This window comes from Trifolium pratense, linkage group LG1 (assembly GCF_020283565.1).
Source record: "Trifolium pratense cultivar HEN17-A07 linkage group LG1, ARS_RC_1.1, whole genome shotgun sequence".
NCBI classification, from domain to species: Eukaryota; Viridiplantae; Streptophyta; class Magnoliopsida; order Fabales; family Fabaceae; genus Trifolium; species Trifolium pratense.
In genome coordinates, this window is record NC_060059.1 from 36,203,663 (window position 1) to 36,217,593 (window position 13,931).

Sequence of the window (13,931 nt, forward strand, 5' to 3'; positions counted from 1 at the left end):
GAACCCGGCTCCTCTATTTGTATGTGAATTTTTAATGGTTATTATCATTTTGTCTATAAACTAAAAAGAAGAAAGGAAAAAAATTTGGAAAATCACATATTTGTCCTATGTTTGCCATCACAGTGATAATATATCAGAATTACGGTGATCCACCGTGATTTTGCAGAAGCTACATAGTGTAGCTTTTGACAAATAACAACAATGGAGCTTTATGTTACTTAAACACTCTTAGTTTTGGTTTACAATGGAGCCGAAGATCGAACCTAGGACATCTAACATATTCCTACTTATATCATATTTATTTAACGGGCGGAGACGAATATCATATTATTTGTCACATATCCCTGCTCATTATGCATAAATTATTAATTGTGTATTTTGTTTTTTTTTTCATGATATTGATACGAACTTTCTACTTTCTTTAGTGATGACTAATCTTCATCGAGGAATAATTGGGATATACAAGGTGGATTCTCCCCCTCCCAACTGAATTTTCTTCATACTCATGAACCAAAAACCGACCTCTAACGGTCTAACTACATGCTTAAGGGGACCAAAATCTTACAACCAATTCATTATTGGTAATTGTACACATCGGTTAGTCTCATTAGTTTTTAAAAATAAAAATCAAGAATTGAACCAAACACAATTTGGTTTTATTTTCCTTCAAAAAAAAAAAAACAATTTGGTTTTATTTTTGAACTGAACTGAAACAAATAGTTTTTTTTTTTATCGTTTTTGTTTGAATTTTTCCGGTTTGGTCAATTTTGTCTGAAAGGGCTAAAATTTTATTCCGCAATAAATGAAACAAATGTTAATAGAATGATTAAATTAAAAAATATTTGATAAAAATAAAGATTAATTTGTCTCATAAGTTTAAGCTCAACTAACAAAATTGTCGAAATTATTAGACCGGGCGTCGTGACCCGAGTTCTCACAATTATTTGTGAGTTTAATTTCAATAGATTACCACTTCATCTAAGACAAAAAAAACAAAGAGTAATTTTTTTTGGACAAAAACAAAGACTAATTTAAAATATTAAAAAAATATTTAAACAATATATTAAATAACTCTGAGACCTATTTTAAGACTAAATTTTACAAGTGGTCCTTAGTTCGATCCCTGACCAGTGCTATGAAGAAGCATTTATTGAGAGAAGTTGACTCTTTAAATAGATCTCAGTTACTTCGAGAGAATTAGTTGTGCGCAAAAGATATCTTTAGTTTACCTAAAAAAAAGTGCTTACTCCGTTTCAATTTATAAGCAAAAAAAAAAATTAAATTTTTTACTGCAAATTATAACCAAAAAATATCAAAGTTTATGATCTTCAAAAGTTATTTTTAGGTTGCGTTTGGCCTGACTTTTTTTCAACCTGAAAGTTACTTTTAGCTTAAAGTTAAAAAATCCTATATATTAACAATGCAAACCCATTCGTCGAGAACTATTTCAGCCAAAAATCATCCAGTTTTCAAAATACTGAACTCTCCTTGATTGGGCCACTGTTTGTTTAGAAAAAATAGGGTTTTTACTATTAGATTGTACCTCAAAATTCTCATCAATGGATACATCTCTCTCTTTCTCTAGACTCCTCTCTTCTTCCACCACCACATCACTCTTATCTCCCAAAACCAAAACCCTCTCTTCCAATTTTACCCTCCCCCTCAAACTCAACCGTTTCAACCCAAAACCTCTCCGATTTTCCACTTCATCCAAAATCTCCGCCACCATCTCCGTCGGCGACAAACTTCCCGAATCCACCTTCTCATACCTCGACCCCGCCGGCGAAGTCCAAACCATAACAGTTTCCGACCTAACAAAAGGCAAAAAAGTCGTTCTCTTCGCCGTTCCAGGAGCTTTCACACCAACATGCTCACAGAAACACTGCCAGCTTATCATGTGCGATTGTTCCAGCTTAATAGGGTGTTTTAGATTCGTTTTTCAAAAGCTTTGCGCGCGTAAATTGATTCTGATTATGGGAATACTATGCGGCTTTGTTTCTAGCAATTGGGTAAGAATATATTCTGATTCTTCTTTTCTCTATAATCATTTGAATAAGACTATTCTCAACAGTGTGTTATTGTTTGTGATTCTCACTTATAAATATCCATAATTTCTTTTCTTCTTCCATTGCATTTGAGGCTGAATCAGTCATCCAATTTGATTTCGAAATGGCAACCCAATTTGACATGTTGTGCGATGTTCTTCCTGGGCATAATTCATGGAAGTTCAAAGTTCGTGTCCTCCGTATGTGGGCAATTTCTTCTTTTATGAAGCCTAATGAGTTGAACTCTATGGAAATGGTGCTGATAGATGAGAAGGTTTGTTCGTAATATTTGGTTTGTTTGCTAATTCATAGAATTGATTATTGTGTATGATTATTTTTTTTTTGGTTTTGTTTTGATATGTTTCTCGTGTTCTTGGTGATGGTTGATCTATAAATAACGAAACTTTGAATAATACACAGGGAGGTAAGATTCATGCCTTGATAAGGAAAGAATTGGTTTACCTATTCCAGAATAAATTAAAGGAAGGGGAAGTTTATAAGCTATCAAACTTTGATGTTGTTCCAGTCGTTGGATTTTATCGTACAACTCTGCATCCTTACAAATTGATTTTTCGATCGAATACCAAAGTTCAGAATTTTGCGAGTTCTGATATTCCTATTTTGGGATTTTCTTTCACCGATCTTGCTGAAGTGGCTAGCTACTCTGTTAACTATGATTACCTAATAGGTAATTTTGATTTGAAGAACCTTACAAATTTTGTAATTTTCATCGATTAATGGTCATTGTGTATCAAGTTATTTGTTTCTTATGTCATTGTGTAGAATCATATATTCATAGATGAGATTATTCACACCAAGGTAACGTGTGCAAACCTTACTCCACAAACCTTACTCCATTTCAATGTCTTCTTCCTCAAATAATCCCACAAACCTTACTCCACTCCAAATGTTAGATCTATGGAAACTTAAAATTCCTAGCAAAATCTATAACCACACAATTAGTGCAGAAACTACTAAAGTGTCTGCAAATAGTTCCGATGAAAAAGCAATAACAATAGAACTTCATGTACAAGGATTCTATAAGCTTTTTGTTCAGCCTTTGGCTGGACTTCAACCTATACCAACCGAAAGTGATTTTATTGTATCTCCTATCTATAAATACAGTTTCAAGATTCCTCTTTTCTATCTCTCTATTTTATCTTTCATTTTATCTCGAAGGTTGGCCAATTTACCCATTAGCAAGGATTTAGCTAATTATATTGAACCCTATATTGTTGAAAATTGCATTTCAATGGGACAACAATTTGGAGAGAAAGAATTTAAGATTGTTTTTTATATTGAGGTCGTTGAAATAGATCTGGCAGATTGTGAAGATTGCGATGATTATCGTAGACGCGGTATCGTTTGATTGATATTAATGATTAATTGTTGATGGTTTTCTAGGTCTTGGTATTTTTCTTTAATATATGGTATGTAATTTTATTAAGTCGTGGAATGCCCTTATTCCTGATGATGAATATTAATTGGTTTGTAATTTACTTATAGTTAGAATTGAAATTTATCTATTTGGGTTGGTCTGTGCAGATAATAATTGTATCATTACTTTGTGATCAAATATTCAAATGTGCTAAAGTGATTCAAAAAGAAGCTAAAGGATTAAGAATATATTGGTCATCATATCTACGATCATGTGCAAGACCTCCATTCAAGATAAATATATATTATGAAATACTTTGTTTGTGATAAATCTCATGTCTCTGATGTGTTTTATCGACAAAGTTATTGAACCTGATTTATTGTCATTATGTTTGATAACTTATCATTAGCTTCAATGATTTGAAAGTTTATTTATTTATGCTCATGCAACATGTGTCTGTAGTACGGACTTTGAATATAAATATCAATTAGTTTTAATAATCTGGTCTTACCTTTGGGAAATTTTATTTTTAATTTATTTATAAAAAATTTATCCTTTATAATTTTTACTATTTATGGTTGAAAATAATTGTTAGATTATGTATTAATTAAATATTTTAATTAAACTCGTGCATCCGCACGGGTCTTACACTAGTATAACTTTAAAGGAAAAGTAAAAGCTGTTTGGATTTTTTTTAAAAAAATTAAGATAAAAGCTACTTTCAAAACAATTGATTGACTATGATAAAATATTTTATTTAAAATTTATTCTAAATTATTAAACACACACGTGAGATTATTTTTTTGGTATAATAAGTGAATATTTTTAAGAAGTATTTCAGCGAAAAAAATGAATTTTGTTACAAAAGAAAAAAATTATAATAAATTTTTTTGTATTATTTTTTTTATATAAAAACTTTAATAAAGTTGTACTTTTTTAAATATTTAAGAAACATAAAAAGATATTAAGATAAGAAATATATATATATATATATATATATATATATATATATATATATATTGTGTTAATATAGAACCTGAACTATTTCAAAATACATAATTTGAGTTGAATCAGTCTATACTACGAATGTTCAAAATATAAATGCCCAAAATGATTGGCTCAAAATGCAAATTACCTTATATTTGACACAAAATGAGTGTAGAAATTTTTTGTGAAAGATTCAAGGTTAACTTTAGACCCAAAATCCAACTAAAAATGTATACATAATTTGAATTGTATCAGTATAAATCAAGAAGACGAAGTGAAGTACAACAATTAATAGATGATGTGTATAAATGACATGTTCGGTTCTTGTTTCCGAACTTCAGCGAGAAGATTATAGGTTTTGAATTGATATTTGGTTCGGGAAATAGAATCCGAACTAGACTTAAGGGAGAAAAAAAAAAGAAAATTTAGAGGGCTGAGAGCAATAAAGGAACCTAAAGAGAAAAATTCATCAAATATTATTATTAATACTCTCATATGAAAAATATTATTTAAATACTATCATTTCATTTTATTTCTTTGGTAATTTTTATACTACCATTTAAATACTAGTCTATGAAATTGTGAATAAGGTTTTTTATAATAATAATAATGTCCAATACGTTTTAAAAAAAATGATAGCATATTATAATAACAATTCACTGTGGCATTATGTCAAACCGTTAGAAAAAAATAAAATAATATAAGGGTGCTGTTAACATGTGCATACAGGGCACATGTTAATGTATCTATAATTAGAAATTTGCATTTAATATTACAAATACATTTAATGCTTAAAAGATATAATACACATGTTTCAAGAGAATATTTCTATATTTATATTCTTAACATGTGCCTTATATGCACATGTTAACATTTGCCATAATATAAATCTGTATGGTGAGTGGGAATCGAAGAGGGATTTGCCGAGAAGCTAGCTTTTGGCAAAATAAGTTCCATATTCTAACTTTGTTGGAAGCTCATTATTTGTTAAATTTACACACATAAATTAAGCTACTTTTTTAATCAAGTACTTTTAATAAAAATTGTTTGGCCCGACTTCTCCTTATATAAAGTAAAAAGTTTAAAATAAGCTGGGTCAAACGGTACCTTATTATCATGAAATTACATTTAATTGATTTTCTCCCCCAAATTAAAAAAAAAAAGACAAATTTTTTTTGAAAGTATGTCAACTTTTTTTTTGTCCGTCAAAATAAAGAGTACTATTCCTATTTCCTACCGCTACCACGTTTTATTTTATTTTTGTCAGAAAATCTAACCACGATCCGTAGAAGTAAAACTAACACACGCGCATATTTAAACATCGTGAGCTTATAAAACTGAACAAAACCAAAGAACCTAAAATCTCTCTCAAAAACCCTACACTCTCTCCCCCCACTACCACTACTACTACCTCTCTTCCTCTTAATAAACCGCCACTCTCTAATTTCAGTTTCATCAATCAAATCAATCAATCAATGGCGATTCCTTCTCTCGACGAAGAAACCACCAAGAAAGTCATAAGACAGGTCAGTAACCGCCGTAATTTTTTTTCATTTTCCCTTTGTTACCGTCCCTATTCATTTACCCTAATTTGTTTGAAATTACAGGTTGAGTTCTATTTCAGCGATAGCAATCTTCCTAGAGATGATTTCTTGCGTAAAACTGTTACTGAAAGTCAAGATGGAAGTATCCTTTACCATTTTACCCCTTTCAATGTTTTTAGCTTTTTTGTTTTTTAATCAATTTGGTATAATTTATAGCGTTTTGTTGAATTAATTTAAGGTTGTGATAACAAACACATGCAATGGTGATGATAGTTAGGAAATGGTGATAGTTATGCGTCGATGCTGATAATAATTTAAGAAATTGAAGTGATTGAATGAAACCACATTTGTTGTTGATGTGTTGATGTCGGACGCTAACATGATAGTTACGCGTTGATACCGATAATGATTTAAGAAAATTGAAGTGATTGAATGAAACTGCGTGTGTTCTTGTTGGACAGTAATATGTGTTGAATATTTGGGATGTTGTGAATGTTATATGTAGGTGAAAAGTTTAAGAATGCTGGTTCAATTCAATTTTAGTGGGTTAGTTTTATGGTGCACAGGTGAGATAGATGTTGTATCATGCATATTTTTGTTTTCATCTTCAGATCAGTAAGTCTCATCATTGGATCAAGTGAAATAGGATGAGATTTATAGATCCGATGATGGAAAAAAATTGTTCATGGTTCAAGACAATCTTAGTTGTGCACCATAGAATTAGCCATTTTAGCGACCTAAAAATCAGTTTTTTTTTTCGTCAATTCAACATAACAAACATAAAAATAGATAGAGGTTTTCATTTCATTAATACTAACAAAAGCAGGGTAAGCCCTAGTAGGCGTGACTTAGTCGGTTAAGCTAGGCACCTTAGCAGAGGAGATTACCCTAATAGTCTCTCCAAAAGACTAAGCTCTTTGGGGTGTTCTGTGGGTCCACTGGGATGCCTAAGACCGCATTTGCAAATGTTTCCTACCAAATAACAAACCAGGGAAAATAAGTATTCCAATTTATTCTCATTTGATCAAATCTTATTCAATATGTTTTTTTTTTGGTTGTTGGTCTTAACTGAAATTCTAACTACACAGTGGTTAGTTTGGCTTTGATTTGTTCTTTTAATCGGATGCGAAAGCATCTTAATTTGGGAGAGATTAAGCCCGATGAAGTCAAGGAAGAAACTGTCAAAGCTGTTGCTGAAGTTTTGAAAAATGCTGCTACACTCAAGCTCTCAGAAGATGGTCAGTTTCTTGCGTTTTTGGCACATCCATTCCTTTTTTGTGTTAAATAGTTCTATTTAGTTTTGTGATAAATTTAGTTCTAATCAGGCAACACCAATCAGTTATTTATTTTGTGCTATACATGATTAAATAATCTGCAACTTCTAATTAAGCATAGTTGTGTGATCATTCTCATTTTGCTCCAATTTTGAATAGGAGAGTGTGCTCTATTCAATATATTGTATGAATCCACATATATGGGTCATGTTTTGTTTTGAATTGTGGCAGCATGTTCTGTGTTGAATGTACACATAACTTATTACTTACTTATTTCATTCTATTTGTGCATTTCAGGGAGCAAAGTTGGAAGGAATACTGAACTTTCCAAGCCAGAAGTGGTTATTGAGCAGGTTGAGATAAGAACAATTGCTGCATCACCATTTGAATATACTGTGAAGCTTGAAGAAGTAGAGTCATTCTTTGGGCAATATGCGAAGGTAATATTAACATTGATGCCATGGTTGGTTTAGATTCTAACATTATAGTCTTAATGCATTATGTTTCCTCATCTTATCTTCTGAGTGACGAGGCTTTATGTAAATTCATTAAATTTCTCGGTGAGAAGTTGTAGCATAATCTCTATGATTTTGGTAAACATGAGACTTCTTTTGGATAACTCTGGCATTTGATTCTCCTTGTTAATATTTGAACTCTTTAGATTAGATATTCATTTAGCAAAAAATAGTTCGGAAGATGGTACTGAAAGTAGTGGAAAGTACTTATATTTTAATTTATTTTAATTTCAGGTCAACAGTGTGCGGTTGCCCCGTCATGTTGGAGACAAAAAATTCTTCTGTGGTACTGCCCTTGTTGAGTTCTCATCAGAGGAAGAAATGGAAAAAGTTTTGAAGCAAAAATTGGTGTATGCGGGTGCTGAGCTAGAATTAAAACCAAAGTAAGCATACTTATAGTGATTCAATAACGAGTCTCTGACCATTGATGAATTTTAATGAAATAAAGTTTCTTTTGTTCTGTATATTAGAAAGGTTCTTATAGAAGGTAAACAAAGAGTATATAATCCTAATTTCTGTCAATCCTTTAGGCAAATAAATATATATTACAATAAAATTGTCAATTAATTTTTATTTTTATTAAAAAACTTGAATTAATAACAGTTTTTTTAGAGCATAATTATGATGCTCCTTACATCTAGCTTGTGAAAATGGGTTTTTACTTTTTACTAACCTGTGAATTTTGGGGGTGTAAGGCTGTCTCTTATCTATATACGCAAATGCTTATTGTCTATTAATACTGTATATATATTTATGAAATGCAGGAAGGACTTTGATGCAGAAAGAGAAAAAGAATTGGAAAAACATGCAAAGTATCATAAACCTGCGGATTCAAACCATGAAGATAACACAAATTCAGAAGAAGAGTAAGATTCTTACATTCTTTTAACTCGTACCCCCAACCATAATATACCGTTAAACTGATTGAGTTCATTTGTGTTTATCATAGCTACCCTAAAGGCTTACTTATAGCCTTCAAACTAAAGAGCAGTTCCGATGAAGTTCCTGCAGAAAAGAATTGCACTGAAAAACAAGCCAATGGAAATAATGGTGTCACCAAGACAGATGAACAAAAGCCCGCTGAAGTTGCTGCGAAGTCCGAAGATAATGACAATGATAAAGAAAACAATGGTGGGAATGAAGCAAAGGAGGCTGAAGGCGAAGAAAAGGAAAAAGAAAACAATGGGGTGAAAGAAGTAAAGGAGGCTGACGTTGAAGAAAAGGGCCAAGAAAACAATGGGGTTAATGAAGGAAAGGCTGCTGAAGCTGAAGAAAAGAAGGGTCAGGAGACTGAAAAAAAAACAGCTGCTTCTTACAAGAGCGACTCTGATGTTGTCTTACGTGAGGATTTGAAGGTTGTCTTTCAGAAGTTTGGTGATGTTAAGGTAATTTTGGTTTAACCCCATCTCCTGCTGTTGGGACTTTATTCATTCGTTTATTGTTTATAAGTTAAAACTCTTGCCTCTTTATATATATATAAAGAGGCAAGAGTTTTGCACTTTTAAAAGGATTTTTTTTCCTTTTGTTTGAATACCCTAATGGTGGTTTAGATATTAGACCATTTTGTCTCACTCTGATTACTAAATAAATGACGATTATCATTTATCATATCAACCATTTTGAATTTGCTTAAAACTGGATTTGAATTTCTTGGCTTAAGACATGCATATTAATTTGATATTCATGTTTACTGCACAGTACATAGATTTCAATATGGGAGATGAGTCAGGATTCATTCGGTTTGATGAACCTGAAGCCGCTCAGAAAGCACGTACTGCTGCAGTTATTTCTGAAATCGGGGGATTGGCTGTGAAGAATTTTATTGCTATTCTAGATCCAGTGACCGGTTAGTTTCATTTTCACATCTAATTTTTCGATCAATTCGGTTTCACGTGTTCGTAAACTCTTTTGAGGCATTGATTTATATTATCTTTGGAAATATTCATACTTACCCTCCCCTCCTCATGTTTGAACCAATCAGACCCTGAGAGTTATTCTTGTTTGCTATGAAATTAGGTGAGGCTGAAAAAGAATACTGGAGCAAGCTTCGTGGTAAGCAAGATCAGCGCAGAGAAAGCTTTAGTAACCGAGGAAGGTAGGTGGCACTCAACCATGTCTTATCTTTGAATATGTCTTTTTCTGACGCGGCCACTGGGTAGAATAGTAATTTATTATATAATCTATTTTCAGGGGAGGAAGGCATGGTAGAGGAGGGAAAAATTTCCGGCATAGAGATAATGATTCTGGAGGAGGTCGCCCAAATAAATTTAGAAAATTTATGCAAAGGGGTTAGTAGCTGCATCAAGGGTTTTTGCCTGATTTTGTTCTCAGCTAGTTTCAGATTTTGTGGTTTATTGTAAGGTGAATTCTTCGGTACACTTATTATGTGGATGTGTACCGGTACACCGCTGATGTGGTTAACAAGTGGCAGATATTTAATGCAGATTTTGTTTCTTTATTACATTTTCTATATTAAACACTATTTTATAATATTTGCAAATATATCCTTAACATAAATATAACAATCAATTTTGTTCCACAATATAAATCAAATCTTTTAACCAAGATTTTCACGTTTTTTAAAACAATTATTTTAACAAGATTAAAATATTTTGAAATTATTATAATATCCTATCAAATAATATGATATTAGTATTTTAACAACATATGGTATTATTTTCTTTTCAAAAACACGTAAGATTTTAACAACTTATTATTATTATTATTATTATTATTATTATTATTATTATTATTATTATTATTATTATTATTATTATTATTATTATTATTGTTGTTGTTGTTGTGGTTGTTGTTGTTGGATCCAACTATGATTTTAATATATTTCAATATTATTAACTTTCAATTTTTGTTTTAATGTTATTGGTTATTAATACATATAATTATTAAAATGCATTTATTTATTTATTTATTTTGCACAAAAAAATTTATAATTTATAATGTGTATATATTTTATTGTAATACTATTAATATTTAGTCATTTGTAATACTCTATATGGGCATCAGATTCGGATTAGCAGGTATATAATTGTTTTTTGTCTCTGCAAAATTACTAAATTTAATTTTTCTTCTTCATAAATGAATATCATGTTTTTATCCCTACAAAATATCTATGCATGCAATTTTAGTCATGTTGTTAAGTTGATGTATAGTTATGATGATTTTGCAAATTTATATATAGAGTATTATAAAAAGTTTGTCCAAAAATAAGGAGCTCAAAATTTGATTTTTAGGTCAAATTAAATATTCTTTACTTTTATTTTGATATTTTGATTTAGAAAATTCATATTTAATTCATCTCATTTTGAAAAATACAAAAGTTTTGTAAATGAACTTTTTGTATTATTTCAATTAGGTCAAGTTGAACCACTTACGCAAATAAATAAACTCTTATGTATTATTCACAAGCTTGTCAAAGTATTTATGAAAAAATAACTTATGAAGATACAATTTTTGTTAGGTAAAACTTATAAATTAATATAAAAGTTTACTTATTTGTATAAAATATTTGTTATAAGCTAAAAAATAAAAGCAAAATAAAATTTGGTCCATGAGGAATTCTTAAGTAATGGTTAGTTCAGTTGGTTGAGATTTGACCATTATTTATTTGTACAAGTTATTTTTTATTTTGTTTCAAAAACAAACAAAAAAAAGAGTTATTTTTTATAAACTAAAAAATAAATTAATTTAAATAGGCCCTTAAAAGATCGAAATTTTCTAAAGATTAAAAATTTATGAAAAAATAAAAAGTAAAATAAAAATTGGCCCATGAGTGATTAGAAACCATGGTCATACATTAACAAAGCATACATCTTACCACAAGAAAAATGATCATCTTGTTAATCACATATGTTTGTCTTTATATTATATAAATGTTTTGTTTTATATTGTTTAATAAAACATAAAACCTAATATTAAAACAACGTCCTAACTTTATTCCCTAATGTCATTTATGTATGCGCTGTTTTGTTTGAAGCTACTCACGAGCTAGACTCATCAAGACCCAATTTGGTCTGATATACTTGAAAGGATTAGGTACGTAGATACCCCGTGTTTATGGTAGTAGTTGCTGGTGTTTTTGGTCTTTCCTATGCTTGTGGGACTCGGCCCCATTGACTGATCATCCCTCGATCCGGCGTTCAATTAGTTCTGGGTTACTTTAACAATATTTGATTTGTCAGAGGTTGATGCAAAGTTCCCACTTTGTCGGGTCTATCTCAATAATTGTATCATTTCATGATTTCAAACTATTTAGTTTGAAAAAGTCATCATCACTTGTTGCTTGTAGTAGGGAGTAGTGGGTACGTGTGTCGTTCCATGCTGACGGTTGGTTCATCGCCTTAATAGATACTAGGGACTTCTATTTTGTCTTATAGGATTAGATAAGAGTTTGTATGCTTCATTGTTCTACGTTTATTTACTTAGGGTAAGACCTAGTCCCCACTTGTAATTATCTTATTTTTCTTCTTTTTAATAATAAAATGAGCTATAAGTGGAAGACAGAAAATGATAGGGGTGCCAACATTGTTGGAATATCTATTCCTACCTTGATATATAGAATCATTTAATTTATAACAAAAAAAAGAAAAAAAGAAGAAGTTCTTAGTGATTATAAATATAAAAAAACACACAAGACAAATATTTATCACTGATACATAAAAAAATTGAATAAATATTTATCATTAATAATTATAATTTATTAACAAAATCAAACACGAGACATATAATTATCAAAAATCAATAAGTTAAATTTATTAACATATTAAAATCATAGTAAAAATCAAAAAGTTCATACGAATGCACGAACTTTTAAACAAGTTAAAATATTAAAATCATATTTTTTTTATAGAATATTAAAACATTAGGTAGATCCAATAATAATAATACTTGACAAAAAAAAATCATACGTTATTTTTTTTTAAGAAAATACCATATGTTTTTAAAATACTAAAATCATATTATAATATTATTATAATATTACATTATTTGAATCTTGTTAAAAAAAAGTTGAAAAATCTAGGTTGAAAGATTTGATGCATACTTTGATTTATTGTGGAAGATGATTGATGATTATATTTATGTGAATGATACATTTGTAAATATTAAAAAGTAATGTTTAATATAGAAATTTTGTGTAAAAAAAATATATGTAGAAAACCTAATAAAGAAATAAAATCTGCAATAAATGATTGCCATTTGTTAACCACATCAGCGGTGTATCGGTACACATCCACATAATATGTGTACCGAAGTGTTCACCTTATTGTAAAACAGTATTTTTGTTAAGTTGCAATTTGGCATGTAAAACAATTAATTATATGATACTTTCTCGTGGTATTTTTGAATTAATTTTGGTAAGTTAACAGTGATGTAGGTACTTTAATATCCATAAGTTTATTTTGGGTATTTAAAACAGTTTATAATCATAATTATTGGACGAGATTTTGAATGAATCTTGATAAACGAAGTAGATGGGGAATTTTTATTACTTTTTTTTTTAACAAAAGACACTTTATTATCGCACTAGGCAAATAGAAGAAAGGTCTTTATAACCTTCCTTTAAAAGAATGTTTAATTAAGGATCATTATAGGCAAGTAGATCCATTAAGGGTCTCTTTGGATTTAGCTTATTTTTAGCTTGGAACTTTGATTAAAAAGTTATTATTATTGTTACCTTTTTTTTACGGTTATGATCCATATGACATTGAGAGAAATTATATGCAATTTTTTTGTGGGACCCATTTTGACTTCTATCCATAGTTTATCATTGGAGTGAAAATTGAATGAGGATTGAATTCTCTAGATTTGATTTCCCTAAATTCACCGCATTTAAATTGCAACGGAAAACAAAATAGGGAAAGAAATATTAAATGTAGAAAAGATTATAAACATCATAAATAATACTGTAAATGTAGGAAATTTAAATCCATTGATTGAATTGCTTTGTGATTATGTATATCAATATAATCCCGCAAAGTTTTTTATAAAAATGATCAAAAATATTTTCTCTTTTATTTCTTATAAAAAGAACTGGAGAGAGTACCATATTTTTGAGTAAATTACATCATATTGTATCAATGATAAAGCATAACAATAGATGACTTAAGTTGGTAACTTAATTATTTAATTTTGAAAATATATTTTGGAATATTAAAAAAATAGGGGAGTAT

At 29.8% G+C, this 13,931-nt stretch overlaps 2 protein-coding genes across 2 annotated transcripts; both read left to right on the top strand.

Moving 5' to 3' along the window:
• The first annotated feature begins 2,168 nt into the window (after nucleotides 1–2,168).
• LOC123902873 (replication factor A protein 1-like) lies at nucleotides 2,169–2,815 on the top strand. Its single transcript, XM_045952685.1, has 2 exons — nucleotides 2,169–2,319; nucleotides 2,466–2,815. Exons 1-2 carry the CDS (start codon nucleotides 2,170–2,172, stop codon nucleotides 2,781–2,783), a joined length of 468 nt encoding a protein of 155 aa, XP_045808641.1. The 5' UTR covers nucleotide 2,169; the 3' UTR covers nucleotides 2,784–2,815.
• Nucleotides 2,816–5,651: 2,836 nt separating this feature from the next.
• On the top strand, nucleotides 5,652–13,167 carry LOC123902874 (la protein 1). Its single transcript, XM_045952686.1, has 11 exons — nucleotides 5,652–5,936; nucleotides 6,018–6,096; nucleotides 7,043–7,192; nucleotides 7,526–7,668; nucleotides 7,978–8,126; nucleotides 8,508–8,609; nucleotides 8,693–9,128; nucleotides 9,442–9,589; nucleotides 9,760–9,838; nucleotides 9,934–10,094; nucleotides 13,022–13,167. Exons 1-10 carry the CDS (start codon nucleotides 5,886–5,888, stop codon nucleotides 10,034–10,036), a joined length of 1,440 nt encoding a protein of 479 aa, XP_045808642.1. The 5' UTR covers nucleotides 5,652–5,885; the 3' UTR covers nucleotides 10,037–10,094; nucleotides 13,022–13,167.
• Nucleotides 13,168–13,931: the final 764 nt, after the last annotated feature.

Coding starts and splice junctions, on each gene's coding strand:
- LOC123902873 (XM_045952685.1), top strand. CDS start 2,170: ATGGCAACCCAATTTGACATGTTGTGCGATGTTCTTCCTGGGCATAAT. Junction 2,320..2,465: donor TGGTGCTGATAGATGAGAAG/GTTTGTTCGTAA, acceptor AATAATACACAG/GGAGGTAAGATTCATGCCTT.
- LOC123902874 (XM_045952686.1), top strand. CDS start 5,886: ATGGCGATTCCTTCTCTCGACGAAGAAACCACCAAGAAAGTCATAAGA. Junction 5,937..6,017: donor CCAAGAAAGTCATAAGACAG/GTCAGTAACCGC, acceptor TTGAAATTACAG/GTTGAGTTCTATTTCAGCGA. Junction 9,129..9,441: donor AGAAGTTTGGTGATGTTAAG/GTAATTTTGGTT, acceptor TTTACTGCACAG/TACATAGATTTCAATATGGG.